Source organism: Halichoeres trimaculatus, unplaced genomic scaffold (assembly GCF_033239565.1).
Source record: "Halichoeres trimaculatus isolate MK-OKI-2021-1 unplaced genomic scaffold, fHalTri1.1 fHalTri1_scaffold_24, whole genome shotgun sequence".
Lineage (NCBI taxonomy): Eukaryota > Metazoa > Chordata > Actinopteri > Labriformes > Labridae > Halichoeres > Halichoeres trimaculatus.
Genome location: NW_027437202.1, coordinates 9,542,184 through 9,554,528, shown reverse-complemented (window position 1 = coordinate 9,554,528; position 12,345 = coordinate 9,542,184). Strand labels below are relative to the sequence as shown.

The window sequence follows — 12,345 nt, the reverse complement described above, 5'->3', positions numbered from 1 at the left end:
GTGTGGGGCCCCTGGGAGTCCATTTAAAAGCATTTCACAGCTTTAAACGCTATTTGAGGAGAGCTGAGGGGCACGGCGCCGACCACAGAGCTGTCAGTCAAGATTATCATCACACACACACACACACACACACACACACACACACACACACACACACACACACAAACACACACACACACACACACACACACTTAGACAGCTGTCAGTCTGAGCCCCTCAGTGTGTGTTACTGTGTCACACACACACACACACACACACACACACACACACACACAGTGTTCAGTATCAGGTGGCTCCATGAGCAGCTGATGATGGGCCCCCCTGTGGAGCTGCGCCCTGAGGCCCTCAGAGCTGCGCGTGTGGACCTAACTCCCGTCAGACTCTGAGGCGTACCTGTGCTGACTCCTGAGTTGGCGATGACAGTGGCGTCCGTCCACTGGTCGGCGCTGGACACGGAGTAGGAGCGTTGGTGCATCCCCTCCATCCCCCGGCTGTTGAAGGACACCAAGCTGACGCCGCTCGCCATCTGAGACGCCGACGTGCTGCTGGTCACCGAGCCTGAGACGGAAAGACACAACAGACAGGTGAGGAGACACCTGGGAGTCAGCTGACACACACTCAGTTGGTGAGAGGCTGTGAGGTCCAACAGCCGGGTGACTCACCTCCCTCCCTCCTTCCTCCCTTCCTTTCCTCCCTTCCTCCCTTCCTCCCTTCCTCCCTCCTCCTCCTCTCATTACAGCTCATTTCTTGGCGCTGGCTGAGTGGAGCCAGGACTCTGATTGCATTAATATTCATGACGATAATTAGTACATGGAGTACGGCTCACTGAATATTCATGCTATTAGTCTCCTGTGTGTGTGTGTGTGTGTGTGTGTGTGTGTGTGTGTGTGTGTGTGTGTGTGTGTGTGTGTGTGTGTGTGTTTGATATAGCTGCCTCATAAGAGCTGGGTTTATGCCCCTGTGTGTGTGTGTGTGTGTGTGTGTGTGTGTGCTCGTCTCTCCTTTTGTTTTACGACGTCTTCCTTCAGGTGTGCGCGAGCGTTTCAAGGCTGAGCTCCTCTTTTTAGTCTTTGAATGTTCAACCTTTATTGATTCACGGAGGACGAACAGCAGCTCGTTTGTGACAAGGCATCAGAGCAGCAATTAGACTACAATTAAAACAGGGCGAGGGGGGGTTGGTGAGGTAATCCACGTCACCCTCACCCTATCATCAGAGTCCACCTGGATCAGGTCTACAGGGTCTCACCTGGATTCTGTCCCAGCTGCAGGCTGCTCATGTCCTTGGTCAGGCCGTTGGTTTTGGGGCTGGGCACGGCGGCACAGGTGGACACGGCGCGAGGCGGCCTCTTCCCGGGAACCTTCACCGTCGTCCTCAGCAGGTCGATCTCCTTCCCGTGGACGTTCTGCATGTAGTCCTGCAGAGACAGACAGACAGGAAGTGAGACAGACAGACAGGAAGTGAGACAGGCAGACAGGAAGTGAGACTGTGTGATGTGTCAGCCTCAGCGCGCTGCTCTGTAACGTGTGTGTCTTTCTAATCATTGTTAAATGAGCAACAAGTGACGGGTGGCGTGGACTCAGACGGGTGGCGTGGACTCAGACGGCGCTCCCTGTGCATTGTGGGAAATAAAGAGTCTGGTGTGAGCTCTCCATCCTGAGTGCTGCTCTCTTTAGGAGGATTATCCTGGATTATCCCTAAATCATACAATAAAACAAAGCCACGCTAATCCCTCAAAGGCTCCTGAAGTGGAGGATCACGCCGCCTCTGATTGGCTCCGACACGCCCGGAACACGCCGGCCCGCCGCTGGACGCCTCAGCGCAGGATCAGAGGAGCGAGGGAGCGACAGAAAAGGAGCGTTAACGACGCTGGTTAAATCCTCCAGCACCTCCTCCTGAGCTGCTGGAGGGTCAGCGCTGACCCCAGAGGAGCAAAGCATTGTGGGAGCTCAGCCTCCTCTTCAACATGAAGGAGACGGAGACAAACAAAGCTCACACACCCCACAGAGCCACACACACACACACACACACACACACAAAGCTACGTCTGTGAGGACCTGAAGGAGGACGGATAGACAGGAGAGACAGGTCTGAGGAGAGACAGACAGGTCTGAGGAGAGACAGACAGGTCTGAGGAGGGACAGACAGGTCTGAGGAGGGACAGACAGGTCTGAGGAGGGACAGACAGGTCTGAGGAGAGACAGGTCTGAGGAGAGACAGACAGGTCTGAGGAGAGACAGGTCTGAGGAGAGACAGACAGGTCTGAGGAGAGACAGGTCTGAGGAGAGACAGACAGGTCTGAGGAGGGACAGACAGGTCTGAGGAGGGACAGACAGGTCTGATGAGAGACAGACAGGTCTGAGGAGAGACAGACAGGTCTGAGGAGGGACAGACAGGTCTCCTGTTTCTTAAAGTGTTTCAAACACCGAGTGAAGACCTGCACCCTGTCAGGAATAAACAGTCGTTTAACGAGCAGAGAGCACACACACACACACACACACACACACTGTCCTCACTCTCTAATTGGTCCTCACAGAGGTGGGATTACTGGAACACACACACACTCACACACACTCACACACACTCGCGCGCTCGCTCAGTGTTTCCCGCCTCCCTCTGGCAGCTCGGCTGACAAAAGGCCAATTCAAAGCCAAGTGCTCTCGACGGCGTCTTAACAAGCCACCGGAGAGCCCTCGAGCCAGGGGCCCGCTGGGTAAACCCTGCTCACACACACACACACACACACACACACACACTCACACACACACACACACACACACACACACACCTCCAACAGACTGACCGAGGTAATTGAGTCTCCATTTGCATGGTGCAGCTTTCATCATCGTCCTGATCGTCCACGCCGCGCAGAGACTTCCAGGACGGATGTGTGTATCGACCACATTCACCAACAGCAGGTGGGGTGTGTGTGTGTGTGAACCTATCAGTGGCTGTCTGTTTATGAGTGTTTAAGAGACTGAGCGTGGTGCGTTCAGGGGCAGGGTGAACGGATGCGTAAACGGCGGCGTCAGAGTGAAAAATGTTGGAAGAGCACGCTGAGAGCTGCTGACGGCGAGGAAACATGAATCCATACAGAGCGCGCTCCAAATACACGATCGATGGACAGCGAGGAGACGACGGGAGATAAAGGAGGAGAAGAAGAGGAGGAGGAGGCGTGTGAAGACGAGAGCACAGAATCATAAAGTGTCCTCTTCATGTTCGTTCAGAGTTTAAGATCCTCAGTTTGTCTAAAGACTGGATTAATAATTCCTCTCACTGAGGGATTAAAGCTTCACACCATGTAATCCCTCAGTGAGCTCACAGACCTCAAGAAACAAATGATTTAAAATGATTCAGACAATAAGAAAGAGACAGAGTTTCTGTTTCAGGCTCTCAGCTGTTTGGGTTCAAGAATTAAAATTTAGCTTTACCCAAAAAAAATAAATCAAACAAAATAAAGAAACAGAACAAAATGAAAATAAATAAAATAAAACAGATTGAAACTAAAAATAACAAAATAGATAAAAATAAAAGAGAATATAATCACGTATGAGTAAAGTAAAATAAAATTAAAAGAAACAAATAAATAAAATAAAATACAAGAGAGTAAAACAAAATGAAAACAAAATAAATAAAAAGAAAAAAATAAAATAGAATATAATCACAAAAGAGTGAAGAAAAATAATATAAAAAGAACAAATAAAAAAATTAAATTAAGGGGAATAAAACAAAATTAAACAAAATGAAAAAAAATAAATAGAATATAATCACATAAGTGAAAAGTAAAATTAAAAACAAATAAAATAGAATAAAATAAAACAAAACAAAACAAAATTAAACAAAACAAAAACATTTGAATATAATAAAAAACAGTGAAGTAAAATAAAATAAATCAAAACTAATAAATAAAATAAAGTAAAACAAAATTAATCAAAAAAAATATATAATAAAATAAAAACCAGAATAGGATGAAATTTAATTAAATAAAAAAGAATAAAATAAAATAAATTAAAATAAAACAAATTATTAAAAAAATAAATAAATAACAAAATGAAAAAAAAAAACTAAAATACAATAAAATAGAGATTTTTTCTATTGTCACTTCAGATTATAATTTTTTACAGTTCCCTCATCCTGATCAACACGTCAGCTCAGGATGCTGCTCCCTGAACCCCTCAGACTCTTTCAGACCCTGTCAGACCCTCAGCTGGATTTCTTCCTCTCCTGCCTGTTTGTCGGCCTCCTCGTCTCCTCGCCCGTTAAGTGGCGCGCGTTCTTCCACTTAATTAGCGGCATTAATGTGATTTCTTTGCACATAGTCGTCCAATTAGCGTTGCTGATTGACTTTCATTCGATTAGCCTCTGCAAACACGCTAATTGACGCCTGAGCTGCAGATGCAACGCGCTGAGGAAAAACCTGGCTTTTTGGAGCTGGAGGGGCTTTGTGTGTGTGTGAGTGTGTGAGTGTGTGTGAGTGTGTGTGTGTGTGTGTTGATGTGTTAAGTGATGAGTTTTAACACTAATTTACTGCATCAGCTGCTCTAATCGCTGATGGACGTGTGCAGCTCGGTGAGGAGAGGCTCAGACGTCTCCAGAGGCTCCGCGGGGAATCAAACACACAACCCTCAGGCTGCAGGAGTGCCTTGCTCCCTCTGACTGAAGACGATGGCTGTGAGTGTGATCCTCCATCACCTGCTGCAGCGCTCCCAGTCCCAACTCTTTATCTCCTCGTTTAGACGACGGAGAGCGAACCAGAGATTATCCAACGCTAGGAACACACACACTCTGAGCAGGCACTGAGACATGTGTGTGTGTGTGTGTGTGTGTGTGTGTGTGTGTGTGTAATAAAGCCGCGTCGGGGCAGGATATTGTGCCAACAGGGCAGAGAGCCGGGGCAATTAGCAGAGACATTACAGCTGATATTCACATCATCAACGCCGACGTGGGCAAACAGATGACGAGTCCTAATTAATACACAAGCCATCAACACTGTCTCTGTGTGTCAGAGAGTGTGTGTGTGTGTGTGAGGGTGTGAGGGTGTGTGTGTGTCCCTCACACACACAGAGAGGAGAGAGATGAGGAGCAGAGAGAGATGGAGGTCAGAGCCGGCTGGCACAGCGCTGGAGTCTAATAAGCAATCAGAGAGAGTGTGTAATGAGTGTGTGAGAGAGTGATAGTGTGTGTGACAGAGTGTGTGTGAGTGTCTTACATGCAGGCTGGGGTGGTAGGTGAGCAGTCCGTTGTCACACAGCGTCACGTATTTCTTCTTCCACTCCTTGTTGAGGGATTTACCGCTCCTCTTCAGCAGCATGCCCTGCACACACAGACACACACATGTTAAACACACACACACGTCAAACACACACACATGTTAAACACACACAGAGTCAGGGAGGGGTGTGTGTGTGGTTTCAGTCATCAAAGTTTAGTTGTTGTATCAGAGCTGAATGTGATCCTTGGTTCGTGGATCTGTGATGGTCTGGATCTGTAGGGGTCTGATGGGGTCTGTGGTGGTCTGGGTCTGTGGGGGTCTGGGTCTGAGGGTCGTTGAAGCGGACTTAAAGCGTTTGGAGCCTCGTGCAGCTGAAGGAGAAATCAGCTCCTCTCTTTCTCTCTCCTACGCACATCAGCTGCGCCTCACTGAGCGTTTAGGCCGCTGCTCACCGCCGCTCACTGCTCGCCGCTCGCCGCCCACACTTCATTTGAGCCGGATTCATTAGGTTAGAGAGGGGGGGGGGGGGGAGAGGAGGAGGAGGGGGATAAAACTGTCCACTGATTAGCAATTACAGCCGCTCTGCCACGCGTGTCACTTCACTGGACCTCTGCAACATTAACACTCAGGATATTAATAGAGTCCAGCCCTGGGTGTGTGTGTGTGTGTGTGTGTGTGTGTGTGTGTGTGTGTGTGATGGACAGAAGCCTGCACTCCCCGCCCCGACCGCTCAGCTCTCATTAAGCCAGGCGGCGGTGGTGGGACGGCGCGGCAGGCCTGGGGTCACTGACGGCGTGCTGGGTGTAATCAGCGGCGACATCAGTGTGACACGGAGGGAGGAACCAATGAGAGTTAAAGAGGGGGCGAGGGGGGACGAGTGACAGGAGATCATCCCACAAACACAGAGTGACGGCGGGGGGGGGGGGTCCTGATGGGGACGCGGACTCTGAGGGACCAGGAAGAGGATGGAGGTACTCGAAAACCTGATCAGCTGATTGCGTCTTATTCTACTCGCTGTGTGTTACAGCGTCTTACTACAGTGTGTGTGTGTGTGTGTGTGTGTGTGTGTGTAACAACAACAGGGGTTCCCCACGGTGCGCTAAACGCGTCCTGACGAGCTTCCTGCTGCTGAGAGGTGAAAGCTGCCGGCAGCCGTGCAGCTGTCAGGCCAGCTGATCATCCGTTAGCGCCTGTTAGCGCGCGGCGAGCGGCGAGCAGATATCAGAGCTCCACGCTGCCTCACACACACACACACACACTGGCTCTACATGTGTGTTTTAATGAAAACACCTCCATGATGAAGGGATGAATGAAGGAGATCATGAGGAGCTGAAGGAGCTGAGGCCTGGACCACACCGTGCTGAGGAGGAGCCGTCCTCCTCCTCCTCCTCCTGCTCCTGGTCCAGACCTGGTTTGGGGAGGGATCCGTCAGCAGATTAATCTGGGCCATCCATCCCCGGGACGGCGAGCCATCAGTTTGCTGGAGGGGCAGGCTAATTGAACGCGGCGTCGAAGCCCTCCTGATGGGTAATATCTTTCATTATTCACCTCCCCCGGCGCGCTGACACACACACGTCGCCTCTTATTTTACCTACGGGAGGGGGGGCGGCGGCGGTGACAGCTCACAAGGTCTCCTCATGGGAAAATAGATGTGTGGGGATAAATACATCCTCAGATATACTCTCTGCTCGCCGCGCCGCCACTTCCCCGCCCCGTGAAGTATGGAGGGGTAGTGCTGAGGAAAAGGTCGCTCGCTCGGGGGGCGAGATGAGGAGTCATTTGTTAGGCATCATGGCGGTGATTACACACACGGCGTGGAAACAGAGGAGGAGGAGGAGGAGGAGGGTTAAACTCTTCATGAGGAGGCGATGAGGAAAGGTCGCGACCTGTAAGTGAACACTTGATGAGGTTCACCTCCTCAGCTCCTCAGCTCCTCAGCTCCTCTGAGACGGAGTGGAGGAGTCACAGATTTATAGATTCCTAAACCTCAAACCTCCCCTCAGGATCCTCCTCCGTCACTCTCACGCTCCTCGCCGCGCTCCCTTCTCCGTGGTGAAGTATGGCGCGGCGGTGCTTAAGGAAAGGTCGGCGGCTGCAGGAAGTAAAAAGATGAAGTCATTCGTTAGACGACGCATCCGAGTGTGTTCCCGGGCTGCGGCCGCCGGCGTCTGATTAAAGAGCGCCGTGGTCACATGTTGGAGACAAACTCCTTGATCTCATCGTGTTTGAGGAAAGTTGGAGTGAGTGACGGCATCACCTCCTCCTCCTCCTCCTCCTCCTCCTCCTCCTCCTCCTCCTCCTCCTGTGTGTGATCACACTAATCTCTGCTCCCATCGCTCCATCACGGCCTTTTCTCCTCACACAAAGGGCGCTCCCCGGCCAGCAGGAGCACTGACACCGTCTCTGAGGAGATAAGGAGGAGGCGCTCTGAGAGGAGGACACAGGGATGGATCCTCCAGGGGACGGCGCCGCAGCCCTTTGTTCTTTATCGTCCCCGGGGAGCGAGGGGCTAAATTAGAGGTGTCACCCCTGAGACGGCGTGCGGGGGGGGAGGCCGCCCGCTCCGGCCCGTATCAGGACAGACATCTGATCCAGACCGCGCCGCCATCCGCCGCAGGTCATCCATCATCCTCTGAGTCCACCCCTCAGACGCTGCTCCACGTGTCTGCAGACGACGCTGACCTCAGACCATGTTTAGAGGGTCTGGTGGTCCTCGTCCAGAGAGCTCCTGGTCTACAGGTCTTACAGGGTCCCCCATCAGGGTCTGAGCTCCTCCTCAGGAGCGAGGTTTGTCTCCACATCAGCATCCGTCTGCAGCTCAAGGTCAACACGACGAGCCAAGGACGGCGAAGGGCAGGCCCAGGGGAGCAGGACCAAGACCGGATCAAATAAAAGAGACGAGGAGGAGGAGGAGGAGGAGGAGGAGGAGGAGGAGGAGGAGGGGGCTGAAGAGGAGCTGATTTATCTGATAAGAGTTCTGGGTAATTAATTAGAAACTCAATTATCCAAACCTTACTTCAGCAGTCTCAATTCATTAGTGGATACAAGCCCCGCCCCCTTCGCCCCCACCGCGCAGACAGACAGACAGACAGACAGGAAGTGAAGGAGACACGAGTCCTCTTCCTGTCAGGGACCCACGGGTCACCGCTGGTCGCTTCTGTCACATCAGACGAGTGTAAACACACACACACACACACACACACACACACACACACACACACACACACACACACACACACACACACACACACACACACACACACGGCGCTCGCTCGGAGCCACAAACACAAAGCGTGGCGCTCCCTCCGCAGAGACGCTGTAATGAGCACGCTCTGAAAACGAGCTCTGATTGACGCCTGTGTTCCTTCTGTTAATTATTTCTCAAACTAAAGAGGAACACACACACTCACACACACACACTCACACACACACACACACACACACACACACACACGCCTCGCCCCCCGTCCCCTGAAAACCTCATTTCCAGGGGTTAGTGTGCATGACAAAAATGTCATCATGGCCAAAATGGCTGGCAGCAGTGACAACCTTTCCCAGGGAGATGATATTTTTCCAATCCGGCGGAAGGCGGATCGTGTCGCCCTCGTTAAAGCCTTGATAGCAGGTCTTTAATATTCACCGTCTTAATTAGGGCCGCAGTTAATTTCATTAAATTCTTTGGCTGCTAAATGAAGCAGATTATGAGACATCTTTTATTGCGGAGCGTGAAATTACAGCCTGCCCGCTGCCAATGGCGGGGCCGCGCTAATGAATTACAGGGTAAATAACGCCCGAATTAACCATCCAATTTAACTCTGCACGGAGCGCCCGGCGCCCGGGGGGGACCACGGGACTGTCAAAACCACCGCGCCCCGCCAGAGACCATTACAGGATCCACACTGATCAGATCCCAACAAGGAGAGGAGGAGGAGGAGGAGGAGGAGGAGGAGGAGGAGGAGGAGGTCATCACCAGAAACCAGATCCACAGACCTCCAGTCAGCCTCCTCCAGTCCACCCAGTGAGGGTGTACTGGGTGGCGGTGGCGGCGCCCCCTCAGCCTTCAGAGCAGCCCGTGTGGCGTGTGTGTGGCGTGTGTGTGTGCGGTCCCAGCGGCTCGGCTGCTGTGTCGGAGGAAATTAATTTGTCAGATTGTTGCTTTTCAAAGCGGCTCGCTCAGACGCTCGACAGAGACGGAGCGGGCCGCTCCCTCTCTCCGGTAATTAGCGGCTAATTAGCGGCGTGGAGCAGATGTCGGAGGAGCTCGGCGCCGTCAACATCCTCTGTAAACAAAGCTGGACGCATCCGCCGACTTCAAGAGGAGGAGAAGAAGAGAGGAGCCACGAGCTGAGGGAGTGTTTCCTCTGAGGCTGAGGGTGTCAGCAGGAGGCGCTGGTTCTGATCCACACACACACACTCACACACACACACACACACACACACACACACACACACACACACACACACCCACTCTTCAGTCTGCAAAGACTCAGATTAAACAGTGAGTTAATCTGAGCAGAGTGTGTGTGTGTGTGTGTGGACCCAGACATCCTGAAGACCACAAGACCTCAGAGAGACTGCAACACACACCTGCCCTCTCCACACACACTTTGTCACTGTGTGTGTGTGTGTGTGTGTGTGTGTGTGTGTGTGTCTCCTGCAGTCTCTGAGTTTCTGCGTCGAGTGTTTTTCCGAGTGGATCTGTGTGGGCTAATTGCCTCAGAGTGGAAACCCGCCCTCTCCTCATTACAGCCCACAGAGTGCTCCGTGTCCTGGCCTGAGTGTGTGTGTGTGTGTGTGTGTGTGTGTGTGTGTGTGTGTGTGTGTGTGTGTGTGTGTGGTTTTAATGAGAGCTGGACTCTCTTAACGAAGGCGTTCTCTTTCAGCAGAAGAAGAAGTGAACCACCGTCACCTCGAGTGGCCGAGCTGAGAGACGCTCTAATGAGACACACACACACACTCACACACACACACACACACACAGGTAGGTGTGTGAGCAGCAGAAGACGGTTGGAGGCGGGGCTGGAGTGTGTGTCTTCCTGCAGGGTGGCGTCTTCATGAGGAACACGTGAACACAGGAAGTTTAGCGTCTCCGCGCTGAGACGAGCATGACGCCGATAATCTCTGTGGCAGGTGTCGGCCTGAGTTAGGTCACCGTGCAGCCTCCTCCTCCTCCTCCTGGCGGCGAGGTGCGGCGGCCATGATGGCAGTGTGTGTGTGTGTGTGTGTGTGTGTGTTAATGGAGATGAGGTCGGAGCGTCTGCATCAGGAGCGTCAGAAAACTCCACGTGTGTGTTAGAGAGAGGAACGGACACACAGTCAGCGTCGTCTCATTAAAAAAGAGTGAACACACACACACACACACACACACACACACACACACACACACGCTGGGGGAAATGAGTGTAAATGGAGCGCTAATGGGGAAAAGGTAGCTGAACCTTGAATGTGAAGTGTGATCCTGCCTGTGTAAAACACACACACACACACACACACACACACACACGCACACACACACAGTGTAATTAGGGAGCAGGTCTGTGGTGTGTTGAGTCGTGGTCGGCGCCGAGGAGCAGGAGGGAGACGAGGCGAGCGCGACCACAGGGAACCATCAAATCAATTAACGTCCACTCCAAAAAAAACCACAACAGGAGGAAGATCTGCCTCACAGCTCCCACTGAGCGTGTGTGTGTGTGTGTGTGTGTGTGTGTGTGAGGGTGTGTGTGTGTGTGTGTGTGTGTGACTGCCAGGCTCACTGTGTGTCTGCACACATCTCATCTGAAGACTCAGATTAATTTATCAACAGATAGAGACGAAATTAACCCACGCAGAGCACCACAATCAGCTGAGAGCTCAGGTAAACAAACAATCAGCTGAGAGCTCAGGTAAACAAAGAATCAGCTGAGAGCTCAGGTAAACAAAGAATCAGCTGAGAGCTCAGGTAAACAAACAATCAGCTGAGAGCTCAGGTAAACAAACAATCAGCTGAGAGCTCAGGTAAACAAACAATCAGCTGAGAGCTCAGGTAAACAAACAATCAGCTGAGAGCTCAGGTAAACAAAGAATCAGCTGAGAGCTCAGGTAAACAAAGAATCAGCTGAGAGCTCAGGTAAACAAACAATCAGCTGAGAGCTCAGGTAAACAAACAATCAGCTGAGAGCTCAGGTAAACAAACAATCAGCTGAGAGCTCAGGTAAACAAACAATCAGCTGAGAGCTCAGGTAAACAAACAATCAGCTGAGAGCTCAGGTAAACAAACATCAGCTGACAGACCGACTGAACACCTGAACAAAGACTCTAACCAGCCTGGACCAGGTCTTCATCATGGTCCCTAGCTCCCAGTGAGGGGACTCCAGAGACCTGGATCAGGTCTCACTAAGGGCCTGATCTCCTGGTCCTCCTCACCCGTCCTCCCCCCTGCTGCCTCCCCCCTCTGCTCCAACAGGAGCCGGACTGAAAACCACGAAGAGCTGATTCAGGTCCTCTCCTCCACCCTGTCTGATCACGTGTTCGTGTGTGTGTGTGTGTGTGTGTGTGTGTGTGTGTGTGTGTGTGTGTGTGTGTGTGTGTGTGTGTGTGTGTGTGTGTGTGTGTGGGGCCTTGTGAAGATGTTCTCCTCCCCCCTCTCCCTCCCTTCATCCTCTGCCTCCCTTTCTTCGTCCTTTCTTCCTTTGACGCCGCGGCTGACGCTCCCATCAAAGAGCGGAGGAAGAAAGGACGTTTGGAGAGGAGGACGAGGAGGACGAGGAGGACGAGGAGCTCAAAGCGGGAGAAGAAGTGGACGAACACAGAGAGGGGAGGGAGGAGGGAGGGAGGGAGGAGAAGAAAAGAGGACGAGGAAAGAGCGGCGGTGAGACGGGTCCCTCTTCAGCTCCTAATGATCCGGTTCGAGGACCCGGGAGAGCCCCTGGCTCTAATTGATGTTAAGTGTGTGATTTCTCTGTTAATCAAGGCCGAGGAATCAAACGCAGGGAGACGCAGGGAGACGCAGGGAGACACAGGGAGACGCAGGGAGAGGGGGAGGAGGGGGAGGGGGAGGCAGGAAGTCTCACCTGTTTGATGGGGATGGCTCGCCCGCTGCCGATGCTGTCGGCTCGAGCCTCCAGGCCTTTCTTGTCCTTGTCGGTCTCGCTGGCCT

At 52.1% G+C, this 12,345-nt stretch overlaps 1 protein-coding gene across 5 annotated transcripts in view; it reads right to left on the bottom strand.

Annotated features, from left to right (window-relative positions):
• The window catches only part of agap1 (ArfGAP with GTPase domain, ankyrin repeat and PH domain 1), a 59,455-nt gene that overhangs the window by 17,841 nt on the left and 29,269 nt on the right, over positions 1 to 12,345 (bottom strand). For all 5 annotated transcript variants that reach the window (XM_074664391.1, XM_074664392.1, XM_074664388.1 and 2 more), the window contains 4 exons: positions 12,260 to 12,345; positions 5,208 to 5,312; positions 1,247 to 1,415; positions 394 to 558 (listed from right to left, as the gene is read on the bottom strand). The exon at positions 12,260 to 12,345 is cut by the window's right edge and continues 7 nt beyond it. In XM_074664391.1, the coding sequence (XP_074520492.1) occupies positions 394 to 558; positions 1,247 to 1,415; positions 5,208 to 5,312; positions 12,260 to 12,345 (525 nt within the window). The remainder of the gene's footprint in view (positions 1 to 393; positions 559 to 1,246; positions 1,416 to 5,207; positions 5,313 to 12,259) is intronic.